General features: G+C 33.3%; 1 protein-coding gene across 2 annotated transcripts in view; it reads left to right on the top strand.

Annotated features, from left to right (window-relative positions):
- Window positions 1-15576, top strand: part of PIK3R4 (phosphoinositide-3-kinase regulatory subunit 4) — an 84410-nt gene that overhangs the window by 13602 nt on the left and 55232 nt on the right. For both annotated transcript variants that reach the window (XM_063113728.1, XM_063113727.1), the window contains exons 3-6: window positions 4937-5070; window positions 6886-7468; window positions 10489-10623; window positions 12209-12430. In XM_063113728.1, coding sequence (XP_062969798.1) covers window positions 4937-5070; window positions 6886-7468; window positions 10489-10623; window positions 12209-12430 — 1074 coding nt within the window. The remainder of the gene's footprint in view (window positions 1-4936; window positions 5071-6885; window positions 7469-10488; window positions 10624-12208; window positions 12431-15576) is intronic.

Consider the following 15576-nt stretch of genomic DNA (forward strand, 5'->3'; position numbering starts at 1 on the left):
ATTTCCTTACTTTCTTGCATAAGGTATTGTATGTACCCTGCACCAGTGCTGGAACCAGCCATTACTCTAAGGAACCCTAGTTCTTTTAGTGTGTAATGAATTATATTAAAAGTTTTTGTCTAGTTCTCATTTCTATTAGAGTGTCTTTGTTACTTGGCTCTTATGGCAGACAGAGCTAGGCGATGTGTGTGTGTGTGTGTGTATACACGCATAGATATACATACATATATACACATATACACATACATACACACACAGATTTACATACCCACATACATATTCATATACACATTCACATATATATGCGTATACACATACATATGCATATTTCAAAATCATGAGTTCACACTGATACCTCTAATTCCAGTCTATTCCCACAGAGTTCTTTTTTGCTTTTCCCTATTCACTATTTATACGTTCTGTCTTTCACAGTGAGCACTCTGGTTCTTAACATTGTTGACAAATGTACTCATTTGCTCAGTCCTGAAATAAAAAGTTTCAGAATTGCTACACCTAAACCACTACAGTAAAACTACTAAAAAGAGTTCAGGATTTGATTGCAATCTCCCTTTCTCCCAAGAATGAGAGTATGTAGTCAAGTGTTGTGTTCATAAATTATTTGGATTAGTGTGTTTTTTCATTTTTGCCCTCTTCAGTATGCTTATGGTATTCAGTTGAATACATTTTGGTTCACTTATTTCAGTTTTTAATTTATTTTCCTTCCCATTCTTCTTGATTTAATTTGTTTTTGAATAGGAAGAATATTAGCATGCTTTTCAAAGTCAAAATTACACTAAAAGGCAAGTGTTAGCCCCTTCCATATTCTTTTCACCCCATCACTCCCATCCCTTGTGTGTAACCAATTTCATTGTTTTCTGATTTATCCTTATGTTTCTTTTTGTAAAAACAAGGAAAAAATCTACACAGGCCTGCACACAAATACACACACATATGTATGTATACACATAATAAATATGTATTTTCCAGTTTTCCTTCTTACACAAAAGATAGCATACTGTATATGGTCTTTAGAAATTCCAGGAGCTAAAAATAAATAAATAAACACACAAAGGGTGGGGGAGAAGAAGAAACAACAATCATAGCAACTTTGAACTTGTTAAGACAAGTGAACAGATATGTGGGGGAGAGGGGAGGAGAGAGGGAAGGGGGAAAGAGGAACGAGTAAAGGGTGACGAAAATCAACTACAGTGTATATTGAGAAGTTAAAATAAATAAATAAATAAAAATAAAAATTCCAGCTTTATTGAGATATAGTTTACGTACTGTAAAATTTACCTTTGTAAACTGCACAGTTCAGTGGTTTTTAGTGTACTCACAGAGTTATGCAGCCATCACCACTGTCTAATTCCAGGACATTTTCCTTGCTCTAAAAAGAAAACCATTCGTATTCACTCCTTATTTCCTCTCCTCATAGCACTTAGCAACCACTAAATTTACTTCTGTCTCTATGGATTTGTCTATTATGGACATTTCTTATAAATGCACTTATATACTATATGGCCTTTTGTGACAAGCTTCTTTCACTTAGTGTAATGTTTTCAAGGCTCATTTGTGTTGTAGCATGTATTAATACTTATTTCCTTCTATGACTGAATAATATTCCATTGTATGGAATGTGGTATACATTCTGTTTATCTGTTCATTAGTTGATAGACATTGTGGTTTCCACTTTTGGCTATTTTGAATAGTGCTGCATTCATGTATTGGTTTTTGTGTGGACTTATGTTTTCAATGTCTTTGAATGTACCTAAGAGTGGAATTGTGGGATCATATGGTAAGTCTATGTTTAGCATTTTGAGAAATTGCCAATCCATTTTCCAAAGTGGCTGTACCATTTTACATTCCCACCAGCAATGTATGAGGGCTCCAGTTTCTCCAAATCCTTATTGACACTTTATTTATAATCAAATAAATCTTTTTGATTATAGCAATCCTAGTGGGTGTGAAGTAGTATTTCATTGTGGTTTCAGTTTGCATTTCCCTCATGACCAATGATTTGGGGCATCTTTTCATATGCTTATTGTCAGTTTACATATTTTCTTTGGAGAAATGTCTATTCAAGTCCTTCATTCTTTTTAAAAATGTTTTTGTCTTTTTATTATTGAGTGGTAAGAGTTCTTAATATATTCTGGATACAAGTCTCGTTGGAGATATTATTTGCAAATATTTTTTCTCATTTTGTGTGTTTTCTTTTTCACTTTCTTAGTGGCTAGATCCTTCAGTGCAATGTGGAGTAGAAATGGTGAAAGCCCACATCTTTGTCTTATTCTTCCTTATCTTAGGAGAAAGCATTGTCTTTCATCATTAAGTATGATGTTAGCTGTCGGATTTTCATACATGTTCTTTATCTGTTGAGAGCTTTTATCATGAAAGTGTTGGATTTTGCAAATGTGTTTTCTGTGTCTATTGAGATGATAATGTGTTTTTCCCCCCATTATTAATTTACTATTAATATGGTGTATTCACTGATTGATTTTTATGTTTTTTTATGATTGATTTTTAAATATAGGACTTTTTTGCATTTCTGGAATAAATCCCCCTTAGTCATGCTGTATAATCCTGGATCCAGTTTGCTAATATCGTTTTGAGGGTTTTTGTGTTGATATTCATCAGAGATATTAGTCTGTAGTTTTCTTGTGATATCATTGTCCAATCTAGTATCAGGATAATATTGGCCTCATAAAATGAGTTGGGAAGTCTTCCCTCCTTTTCTATTATTTGGGATAGTTTGTGAAGGATGGGTGTTAAGTCTTTTCACATTTGGTAGAATTCACCTGTTAAATCATCAGGGCTTGTACTTTTCTTTGTGGAAAATTTTTCCTTACTAATTCAGGCTCTTATAGGTCTATTCAGATTTTCTGTTTGTTTATTGTCAGTTTTGGTAATTTATGTCTTTCTAGGAATCTGTTTCATTTAGATATGCAATTTGTTGTCATACCATTGTTCAAAATATTCCCTTATAGTTCTTTTCATCTCTATAAGGTTGGTAGTAATGTTCCTTTTTCATTAGTAATTTGATTCTGTTCAGTAATTTGACTCATCTCTCTTCTTAGTAAAGGTTTGTCAATTTTGTTGATCTTTTTAAAACACTAACTTTTGATTTCATTGATGTTCTCTATTGTCTTTTTGTCTATTTCATTAATTTCTGCTCTAATCATTTTTTTTTTTGTCCTTTTTGTGACCGGTAAGGGGATCGCAACCCTTGGCTTGGTGTCGCCTGCACTGTGCTTCCAAGCGCTGCACTCTCCCGAGTGTGCCACGGGGCCGGCCCTCTGCTCTAATCTTTATTATTCCCTTTCTGCTTGCTTTGATTTTAGCTTGCTTTTCTTTTTTTGTGTCTTAAAGTTAAGGTTACGTTATTGTGTAGAGCTCTTCTTTTTTTATAGAGGTGTTTATAGCTATACATTTCCTCTGAACAATGCTTTAGTTGCATCCAACAAGTTTATGTATGCTGTGTTGTCATTTCACTTATCTCAAAGTATTTTCTAATTTCCCTTTGATCTATTAGTTATTTAGGAGTGTGTTGTTTAATTTCTATATATTTGAGAATTTTTTAGATTTTCTTCTGTTATTTTTTAATTTCATTCCATTGTGGTTTGTGGTGTATAGTTTGTATGATTTCAGTCCTTTTAAACTTACTGAGGCTTGTTTTATGGCCTAGCATAGGTCTCATCTGGAGAATGTTCCATTTGTACTTGAGAAAGATTTTTATTCTCTTGTTAGGTAGAATGTTCTATTGATCTCTGTTTGATCCAGTTGATTTATAGTGATCTTCTAGTTCCTTGTTGTTTATGGTGTTTTTAATAGCTGTTGTTTGAAGTCCTTTATTCTAAAATTTGACACTATATAGAAATTGATTTAAGAAGTTGATTGAGTGTTTATTATATATCAGGAAATGTCTTAGTTGTTGAAGATTTTTCAGTGAACAAAATAGAGAAAAATCCCTTCTTCATGGAGTTTGCATTCTAGTGCGTATGTAGATAATAAGGAAACAAATGCCAGGTGAGGAGTATGGGATAGTTTTGGTGACGGGTCTTGCAATTTTAAACAGGTGGTCAAGAAAGGCTTTACTCTAAGATGACATTTGAGCAAAGATCTGAAGGAGGTGGAGCTATAAGCCATATGGATGCTTGTGGAAATAGCATTCTAGTCAGAGGGACCAGCAAGTGCAAAGGCTGTGAGGCAAGGTTATTTAAGGATCTTTTTAAGGTTTGTTAAATGCATGTCATATGATTCAGTGAAATTGTTTTGTTCTTTTGGGAATGTCCATGCTTTTTTTTATTTCTGGTTTGAAAAATTTGCAAGTACAAAATAATTGAGTTATCTCTCCTTCCCTCTGATGTTACAGCACACTTCTTAGTACTTCCTATTTTATGTTCGTTCACTGGTTTATTTACTGTCTCCTTTCTAGAATGAAAGCTTCATGAAGGCTAGGATTTTACCTGTTTATGTACTACTAATGTCCAGTGTATAGTAGACAGCTAATAACTTTTTGTTTAATGATGAATAAGTGAATTGTCAGATATGACTTCTTAGTATTTCCTTATGAACTTAATGTATATAAATCCATACTTTAAAAAAAAACTATATTTTTTGTGGGTTTTTATCTCTCTGTATGTAAATGTGTCTTAAATATACACATATTTATTCTAAATTCTAGAACTAGGAAGTAATTTTATTTATTTTAAAGTGGGAAAAAAATGGAATGACTCTTTTTCAGCTTTATACTTTATAAACTGTTGATCAGGCATAGACATTTGTATGATTGTAGTTGTATGTTGCATTAAAAGTTTTAATTCAGTTTACTTTAGGTTTTAGATTTTGAGTTTTATGAATTCTCTAAATTCTTGATCTGTATGTATTGCATGATATCTTGCATCTTTTTTCTAATGAAATTATATCTGTTCTTTTCCAGGTTGTGTGATAGCTGAGCTTTTTACAGAAGGTGTACCATTATTTGATCTCTCCCAACTTTTGGCTTATAGAAATGGTCATTTTTTCCCCGAACAAGTGCTCAATAAAATTGAAGATCGGAGTATCAGAGAATTGGTAACTATGCTGCAAATATTTTTCAAAAGTTTGTAATAGGATTATGTCCCTACTTTTGCATTAGTCAGCTCTCTGGAATGTTATTAATTTGGAACAGAGCACTAAAGCACCATAGACTAATATAAACAGCCTATTTTTGTTACTTTGTTAGGGAGAAATGTACTATTTTTTCCCCCTTCTCAGGCACAGAGCTCATTTGGCTTAAAAGAAAAATCTGTCATTTATCTGTCTTCCCATTATAATATTCAGCTCTGCTTTGGACAGATTTGGAAGTAGGTAAGGAGGTGGTCCCTGGAAATTGGACAGGTTGTCCAGAATAGAGTTTGCTCGTAAGAAATGAGGAAGACAGACATCTAAAATGAAGGAGACAGGAAACATCAACTTGAATATAAAATATATCGGTATAGGGCCATTTCATGTAGAAGCAAATAGCATTGTATACCTCCATTGACACTGCAGGCAATTCTGGAAGGAGAGCTATCGAATCACAAATTGGTATAGCAGAGCAGGTGTAGAGAATTCTATGGGAGGTCACCTAAGCCATATGTCTGTATGTTTGAGGGCATCTTTTTTAAGTCAGTGATACGGTAACTGATGCTTGTGATGTTGATGCTGAGTTGTGGAACAGATTATGGTATATTTAGAATATTCTTTAATAAAGTAGGCAAATATATGATAAATTTTAATTTCTCTTAAAAATGGTGAATATTAAAAATAAGATACTTCAGAGGAAGCCAGTTTAGCTCATGTTCAGTGAACAGTGCAGTGGATTGGGAGCTGGCATGCCTGCCTCTTCTGTCTTTGAATATGGCAAACTGATTTGTCTTGTTACTTTGGCTAAGTAACTTCTTGTCTTTGGGCCTAGATTTTCTTAACAGTGAAAGGAGCGAACTTATTTAATCTTTAAGGCTTAATTCAAATGTAAAAGTTGTTCTATGAGGTCACTTTTCCTTATAGTACATTTGATTCTCCAAGGTTCAATGGTAGGCTCTTATAAAGAATATAAACAGAAAGCTCAAATAATTAGATACATCTTTATGATATTTTATTTATTATATATTTTATAAACAATGACTGATAAACTATGAGTGTCCAGAAAAGATTAAACTGTATTCTGTATATTGAAAACATTTTTATTTCCTTACAGTACTAGGAAACAGGATAAATTCAAATTATGTATGTCATTTCTAGTCTTTGCAGAATTTCATCTCTTGTACACTGGAAAAGTTTAAGCTACTCCTTCCCCTTTTGGCTGGATTCCAAAGCTGCACTTAAACCGTGTATTCTTTTAGACTTGTGGCAATAAGACTCTAAACCAGAACTCTTAACCTGGCATATGTAAATGGATTTTAGGGGTTCTGTGGTTCCTTCCAGAACTGTATGTAATTTTGTATGCAAAAATCGTGTGTATACATTTTTGTCTGGAGAATATCCATTTCTTTTTTCAGATTCTTAGTGGTTTCTCCTCCTCAAAAAAGTTTAGGAATCCTTACATTGTGGGCAGCAATATATGAGTATTGTTCCCCTGTCTTAATAAATGGGGAGTTCTGAATAGGGTATAACCGCCTTTCTATGTGTAAGGGCCATCTATAATACATTAATATGTAATTTCCTGAAGCTTTCTGGGATAATAGTAGAGTCACATATTACTTAGTAATCAGGTTCTGAAAATAGTTTGTCGGGCAAGGATTGAGAATAGTCAGAATTATCTAAAAAATCCTTTAAATCACATGCATAAATTGCCCTTGTAGCTTTCATCTGGTTTAATTTGCTGTTCTCAAGTCTATTTTTACTCTCTTTCTTCCCTTGATACAGGTAACTCAGATGATTCATCGTGAACCAGATAAACGTTTAGAGGCAGAAGATTACTTAAAACAGCAGCGTGGCAATGCCTTTCCTGAAATATTTTATACTTTCCTTCAGCCCTACATGGCGCAGTTTGCCAAGGAAACATTTCTCTCTGCAGATGAGCGTATTCTGGTTATACGGAAGGATTTGGGCAACATTATTCACAATCTCTGTGGACATGATCTGCTGGAAAAAGCAGAAGGAGAGCCTAAGGAAAATGGGCTGGTTATCTTGGTGTCTGTTATAACATCCTGCCTACAGACCCTTAAATACTGTGATTCCAAACTTGCTGCTTTGGAACTTATTCTCCATTTGGCCCCAAGATTAAGTGTAGAAATCCTTTTGGATCGTATTACACCATATCTTTTGCATTTCAGCAGTGACTCTGTTCCTAGAGTGAGAGCTGAAGCCTTGAGGACGTTGACCAAAGTTCTTGCTCTTGTCAAAGAGGTTCCTCGCAATGATATCAATATTTATCCGGAATATATTCTGCCAGGCATAGCCCACTTAGCCCAAGATGATGCTACTATTGTTAGACTAGCCTATGCTGGTAAGAGTTTAATGTTCAAGTAATAGGCACTGATATTTTTTAAGTTAGTGACTATAATACTCTCATTTTCTGATTTCTTTCAGAATACCAGATGCAGACTTTGGTCTTTGAACTATTTGTGTACATTTTAATAATATTTATAGATAATGGGTTCCTGGGACTCAACTTTTGTGTTTTCTCTCATCTTTGAAGTGATCAGAATTATGAAGCGAAAAAGTATATAATATAGAATCTTGTGATTTTACTGGGAGTACTGCATTTAGCTTGGAATAAGACTAATGTTCATAAGTATGTTCTTCTGATCTAGTGTCTTTAGGCTTTTATAAAGTTTCTCTGAACAAATGTGCTCATTTGGCTGTTAGTTTTAGCATACAACAGTCTATTACTGTTGAAAAAGTTCAATTTTGCTGGGTAATTTGGTGTTGAAAGAACCTAGGATAGTAACTTACTGAATTTTAAGGCCCTTCTTTTAGTTACTATAGAGCTTAGGGTGTGTGGCTTCTTTGTGATGAGGTATGTGTGTTATATACACCTACCTGTTTTTCTTGTATTTCTCACTCATAAAAATCAAGTGATACAGATTCATGTTTTAACTCCCCAAATTAATTCCAAGTGCTATTTTTGCATGGAAAATGCCATTGAAACATTTACATAATTCCATACTTTATAATATAATCTGATGGAAATCAGGGATTCTGTTTTGAAGTCTTTGTAAATAGTGCATAGCATGTATGTAGTGATGACATCATCACTTTTCAGAAAGAAACTTGCTTAGTTCATTTATTTTATGATTTTCTTGTCATTATTTTGGAACATGTGAAAAATGGGTTTTGGACTCTGGCCTTATTCCTAGGCACATCTACAAAGTGATTGGTGGTCATTGGGAGTTTTTTCCCCCCATACATATATTTTTTTATTTATACTTGTCTCTCTGCCTATTTATTTATTTATGGTTTCTGGTTTCCATAACTGTATGATAAACATTTATAATTCACTTGGTAAATATAAATAAGTGAACCAGATAAAATCAAGTAAAAGAAAAGAAAAGCTTATAGGTTTTAAAAACAAGCCGTATCTTTCTTTACCAGAGTTTCATGACCTTAGTTCCAACCCAGTCTATCTTAGTGTGCTCTAAATTCTGTTAAATAGGTAAAGTTCTGGTGTGTAGGTGTCTTATTAATGTGTAGGTACCATACTAACATATTGACATCCAAAATGTTAATATGTACTCATAGCCATAGCATAAAAATAATAGCTACTATTTATTGAAAAACCCGCTGTGTGTCAGGGCATCTACTTCTCAAGGTTGTTGCAAGGGTTAGTTGTGAGGTCTTGCAACTAGCTCGTGCAACAACTATGAGCAATAGATGTTACATTACCTTCATTTTATAGGTGAGGAAATTGAAGTTAGGAGAGGCTAAATAACGTGACCCAAATGTATCTGGTCTAATTTCCCAGAGCTACTGGTCAAGACCTTGATTTTGAGGTAGTTTTGCTTTTGTTTTGTCTTCTGGGTCTTGATAATGAGAGTCTGTGATAACCCATTGTCATTGCCAGTACTTTGCAGTGTCCTTTCTTCATGGCCCAGGACATGATAAAGCGGAATTTTTTAATAGAGCTAGAAGTCTGCTTGAACTAGTATGGTAAAGTATAATTAAACCACACATGTCAGTAATTATAAAAATTTAAAACTTGGTTAGATAGAGCATGGTACTAATAATACCAAGGTCAAGGGTTTGAATCCCCTTACCAGCTAGCTGCAAAAAAAAATTTTAAATCAACTTCTTTTTTCCCTTTATGGTATTCTTTGTCTTAGAGATGCTGTTATACATTTGTATCTTTTGTAAAGTGACCTTTAAGTGTGCTGTGGTTTATGGACTTAAATGGGGAAATAAGCATAGATGTACTCAGACTTTAAAGGTGCCCAGGAAAGTAAGAGACTTTTCCTGATAAAGATATACTCATTAAAGTAGGGATATTCATCTAGAATTTTGGCTTGTTATCAGTAGATGGCCCAGAATTCTCCCATATTTAAGGTGAGCAGGAATTAGAGGGTATTATCATCTTGCTTACTTAGCTTTCGTTCTATTCAGAGCAATGTTGAACCTGGCAAGGGTGGGGAATGGGTCCCCAAGATGAAAGGAATCACTATATTTGATAGACTCAAAGTTCTCACCTACTTGTAAGGTACATTTCGATTTCAGGGTTGTTAAAAAGCAAGGAAAAATTGTTTTGCAAGTTTTAAGTTTAAGGTAGTTAAACTTTATATTCAGTGCTATTCACTACCAAGAAGGAAGACAGTACTCTTTGGCTGGTTATGGTCATATGTTAAGAAGCACAGAAGTAGGAAGCAAAGAAGTATACAGACACAGGAGTAAATAAAAATGGAAGGAAGAAGGAAGTATCAGCAAAGAGCAGGTATAATTGATAGCAAATGTGACAGCAGAAATTAGAAGTAGATAATTTGCAGTGGTGAGGAGTGTCAAACAGTCTTAGTAATAGATTATCAGAAAGAGAGGAGAATGTAGACAATTACAGAAGTGTGGCAAACAGTCTCACACTTTAGTCCACTAAGAACATCAGAGTATCACTTGTAAAGTAGTGTAACAATGGTTGATTCCATTTGGTAATGGCTCTTTGACATAGCTGTGACTCCTCATTTATGTTTGAAGAAGCTGACACCAACTAGCAAGTGGCAGGGTCAAGATTTGAGTCCAGGTCTGTCTGATTCCAAAGCCCAGCTTGATCTGTTATTTTAGTTATTTTAGTGTGAATGTTTCTATACTAGTCTAATAAATATCTTGCACAGTTTATTTCGTTATTTAAACTGGCATTTTGGAGATAGTTAAAGATTAGGAGATTAGTCACTAAAATTTGATTGGGGTAAGTGCCAAATTGAAAAGTCCTGCTTTTCTCCTTAGTTTTATGGTTATTGCTTATATGTATAAAGAGGGAGGAAAAGTTATAAGCATTACATAAGATTGTAATTATTATAAATATTCTCCTTGTTTATTTTATAGAAAACATAGCTCTGCTGGCAGAAACAGCTCTGAGATTCCTGGAATTAGTACAGTTAAAAAATCTCAATATGGAAAATGACCCCAATAGTGAAGAAATAGATGAAGTTACACATCCAAATGGAAATTATGACACAGGTTGTATACTTTTCTTTTCCAAATTTCCTATTATTTAGAATGAATTGCTAATGCTAACTTGTAAAAACTATCATTTGTAGTTTCCATGTAAGATGATGGAATACCAGATACATAGATAGGAAGGGTTCCTGGTGTCTGATTGTTCTATCTTCATACACTGTTACCTAGCTGGAAAATGATTAGCTTGTCACCATGGGTACTAAACTCAAATGTTTTTCAGCCAGAACTGATTTTAGTGAACAGTAAAGCTAGCTGAATTATATAATTCTCATAAAAGAAGAAAAAGAAACACCATAACTGAAAATCTTAACCTTTTCTCCTTTTGTGAATATATTGAGTATTTTCAATCATAAACTGTGTTTATTTCATACAATCTGTGATTTTCGTATCAAAACTCACCCCTTTTACCGTGAAAGAACAGATGTCAAAAATATTGAGGTCAAAATCCCTGTCTTAGGTTTCTTAACATCTGTATAATTCTGAATAGGTTTTTAGTTAATGTTTGTTATGTGAAAGATTTGGAAGTAATAATACACTTAACCTGCTCCAAGATGTTTCTCATTGAAGAAAACTAGAGAATTCTAGTTTTCAGATTTTTATGCTATAGACAACTTACTGTTAGAATGGCACCATTTTTAGACAGCATATATTACCTGGAGTTGAATACAGTGGAATAATTTTGAATTTATAGGAGAATGTGTCAGAAAGGAAATCCTAACTTTTTTCATGGAATTGCTTGGAAAATAATACTGTCCTGCATTTTACAACCATGTAATTGGACCTTTTTAGATAATGGAGTTAGGTGTTAAATTTTGGGGGGAGTTAATCTAAAGGTTTTCTTAATGTGAGCATATAATTTTGCATATCAGACTGGCCACATTTTCTCTTGGCAGTAGCTGGACCAGGAGTGGCCTCTGCCCTGTTCATTTAGTCAACAGATATTGTTAAATATAAGTGCTGCATCAGGCAATTATGAACCTGCTCTAAGCACTTGGGATACAGTGGTGAATAAGACAGAAACAATGTCTACTCTTGAGCTTACATTTTAGTAAGGGAAAAACAACAACTAAGAAAATAGATGAATAAAAAGGGAAGGGTGAATAGGAGATGAAATTAGAGAAGGCAGCAGTGGCCAAAAATCATGTAAAGCCTGGACAGAACTTGCAGTGTATTTTCTGGCTTTTGAAAATGTAATAAACTGACCTTTAAAACGGCTTTCTAAAAGTATTGCCCAGTACCATCATATTATGTCCTGAACCTACCTAGTGTGTCCTTGATTAAGTTGGTCTTATTGGGTCAGTATGATCTTCTCTCTGGTGCTTACCTGTAATTTTCTCCTTGAGCTCATAAATGGCACTGTTTAATTAGTGAGATAGTAGCCATGCTTGTGGCATCCGCTTAGTAGGATATTCTTCAGTTTATATTTCAGTTTCCCATTCTTCAGAGTTTTGAATAGTGGAAAAACTGATTATTTCTCTGGTGGCTTCTGTAATCATTCTATTCCTCTGAAGAGTAAGAAAGAAGACTGTGTCTATATATGTCGGGAAAAAAATTGATCCTATCTTTATTTATTTTGTTTTTTAAGAGCTCCAAGCCTTACATGAAATGGTCCAACAGAAAGTTGTCACTTTGCTAAGTGACCCTGAAAATATCGTGAAACAAACCTTAATGGAAAATGGAATAACACGGCTGTGTGTATTTTTTGGACGTCAGAAAGCCAACGATGTTTTGTTGTCCCACATGATCACTTTCCTAAATGATAAGAATGATTGGCATCTACGTGGAGCTTTTTTTGATAGTATAGTTGGTATGTTTTTTGTCTGTTTTTAAATTCATCTTTAAGATTTTAAATTATCCTCTTAAACAAGTGCTTCCATGCAATCTGAAGTATAGGTAGTGATACTACCAAATTTCATTAATAACAAAATGAGTTCCTAGTATTTTTGTCTCCGTATTGTTTTTGGATAATGTAAGTATTTTAGCTGATCAAGAGGTTGGTTAATTAACCTGTGGTATATATCCATATGAAGGAATACCAAATGTCATTAAAAACTGTTTTAAAAGAATAATGACCTGGGAAAGTACCATGAAATATTGTTAAAGTGACTAAAGTAGGTGGTAAATCTACTTAAAGTATGATCCCAGTTGTGTAAAGGTAATAACAGAAATTTTGTATGTTTATAAAAAAAAAAAAAAAAAAGGCTGGAATATACTAACATTAATAGTGGTTATCTCTGGGGCTGCAAAAGTAGATGATTTTTTTCTTTGTATTTTCTGTCAGATTTTCTACGGTGAACATGCATCATTTTTAGAATCAGAAAATAACAGTTAAAATATAATTATTGTTGAAAATCAGTCTAACTGGAAAGAAATGAAAACATACAGGCTTTTCTCTGTGGAAACTGAAGACTTGTGAAAAATTAAGCAGATTTTTTTGCTCTTTCATTTTGCAATTTTTGATTTTCAGATTTATCTAAAGACAACAGACATTTTGTATTTTATCTGTATGACTCCTGTTATACTTAGATCCAAAATTGTAAATAAATGAAGTAGACCTTATTTTGAGTGAGTTAAGTCACATTTGATATAGGATTTAATTTTTTTTATTTTATTTTTTTGGTGGCTGGCTGATTTTTTTGTTTTGAACAGTAACCTTTTGTCCTGAATGTACTGATCTTTTCAATTTTAAATTTGGTCAGTCATGAAATATTGTATGCTAAATTCATGTTATTATGATTACCTACTAACCCTTTTTATGTAATTTCCCACATGATTCTGACAGCTTGTCTGTTAATCCGAAAGGTTTGAAGACTATTCTACACATTGGAAAGCTTGGCTGGTATCCAAACTTTCTTATGAGGTAGCAGAAAGTTGTAAGGTTTTAAGTTTTGGTTTCCAGTTATGTAGGAAAGTTAATTGCTATAAGGTTCCTGCTTTGTTACTGGAAATTACTGTACCTCCTCTTTTCAGACATCTTTAGTTTGTTTTCTATTTTTGCATTAGTTTGTTGATGTATTTCAGTCTTGGATCTTGGACTCCATCTAACTTGGTTCCTGAGTACAGTATACTTTGTTTCTCACATCCTTTTGTCCTCCTTGCTCTCTTTGATTTCCAGATAATCTTATTTTTATTTCTTTTCTCAGGAAAAGGTGGTTCTTAGAACTTCCCCCATCTATTGGTCAATTTATTTGTGTTTTGAAACATATCTTTATATTAGTTCTCTTTTTATTGATTCTTTTGTTTGTTTGTAAAAGTAATACATGCTTGCTGTAGAAAATTTAGAAATATGGAAACCAAGAAGAAAACAAATTACCTCTAATCCTACAACCCATGTACAACCTCTGTTAATGTTTTGGTGTTCTTTCCTATAGCTCTTCCTTCTCTCTTTCCATCCCATCTATCTCATTCTGTATGTATGGTGATGGTTAAGAGCAGGCACTGTGGAGCCAGACTGTTGGGTTCAAGTTCTGGCTTTGTCACTTAGTAGTTGTGGTTCTTGGGAAAATTATTTAATTTCTCTTGTGCCTTAGTTTACCTGTCTGTAAAATGGGAATAATAATAGTACCCATCTCACAGGTTTTTGAGAAGATAGAATGAATAGACATATGTAACAGTGCTTGGCACATAAGTGCTATGTATATACTTCTTAATCTTATTCTTTTTTTCTTTACTTAATTTATTATTATTATTATTTTACATTCAAAGATGTTGTTGAGGAGCAGTGGGGGGGGCAGGTGGGAGGGAAGTAGGGAAACAGAGGTGGGGGGCAGGGCTGGCCTGGTTGCAGGGGGTGGGGGGAGCATGGCTGAGGCCCTCAGCCTAATCTTATTCTTAAGCTTTTTTCTAGTGACATATTCTAAGCATTTCCTCATGTCATTAAAAATTCTTTGAAACCATAACTTAATAAATCCAAATTATTCCATTATGTAGTTTTACCAAAATTTAACTCTTCTTTTGAATATTTAAGTTATTTTCATATTTAAATAATGATTGTCACAACAGAATAAAATAATTATCTTTACTGTTCATTTATGAATAACACTTATGAATATGAATCGTAAAAACCTTGAGTTGGGAAACTTCCTATAGTACTTACTATAAAAACCATAGTTCTTTGTATTTCAATTTAAAAAATTATTAAAAAGAAAAAAAGTTATTTTCTTATTTTTCCACCATATACTATACAGACATTCTTTCATGTATTTGTTTAATATATAAAATGTGTACTTAAGTAATTGTTTCTGATTATTTTCTCAAGGTAGAAGTAAAACTTTTTTTTTTTTTGGCTGACCGGAATAGAAATTGAACCCTAGACCTTGGTGTTAACAGTAAACAACTGAGCTAACTGGCCAGCTTGAGGTGTAAACTTTAAATTATTGGGTTAAAGAATATGTTTATATTTTTAAAACGATACACTTATAAGTTTTTCAAAAAGATTATATATTTTCCATTCCCTTCTGCATAAGTGCTACACACTCTTCCAACATGGAATAGGTTTAACTTAAGTCTTTGGCTGTTGGAAGAGTAAAATGATAACTTGTTTTTGTGTATACTGATTTGCAGCTTAACTATCAGGTTGAAAAACTCTCTCGTGTTGATTACTCATTCATATTTCTTATTCTATGAATTTTTTTATTCATTATTTTGGCCCACTTTTTCTGATGGAGTTATGTATACTTGGTTTTTTACGGTCCTTTTATGGGCCTTTTATATATACACGAAGAACATTAATTTTTTAATCATTTTGAGGGCAGGTACTTTTCTTAGTTTGTTTTTTAACATGATTTTTTAAAAAATTTTTTTAAACCATTTTTATGTAGTCAATTTGTTTGATTTTTGTGACTTTTTTTGTTTTTACTTTTTTGCTTAAAGTTTTTCCCATTCCCAAATTAGGTTAATCATCTGTTGTGTGCTTGGTTTCTCCTCTTTTCAATGCCCTATTTTTCACACTTA

Source organism: Cynocephalus volans, chromosome 11 (assembly GCF_027409185.1).
Source record: "Cynocephalus volans isolate mCynVol1 chromosome 11, mCynVol1.pri, whole genome shotgun sequence".
NCBI classification, from domain to species: Eukaryota; Metazoa; Chordata; class Mammalia; order Dermoptera; family Cynocephalidae; genus Cynocephalus; species Cynocephalus volans.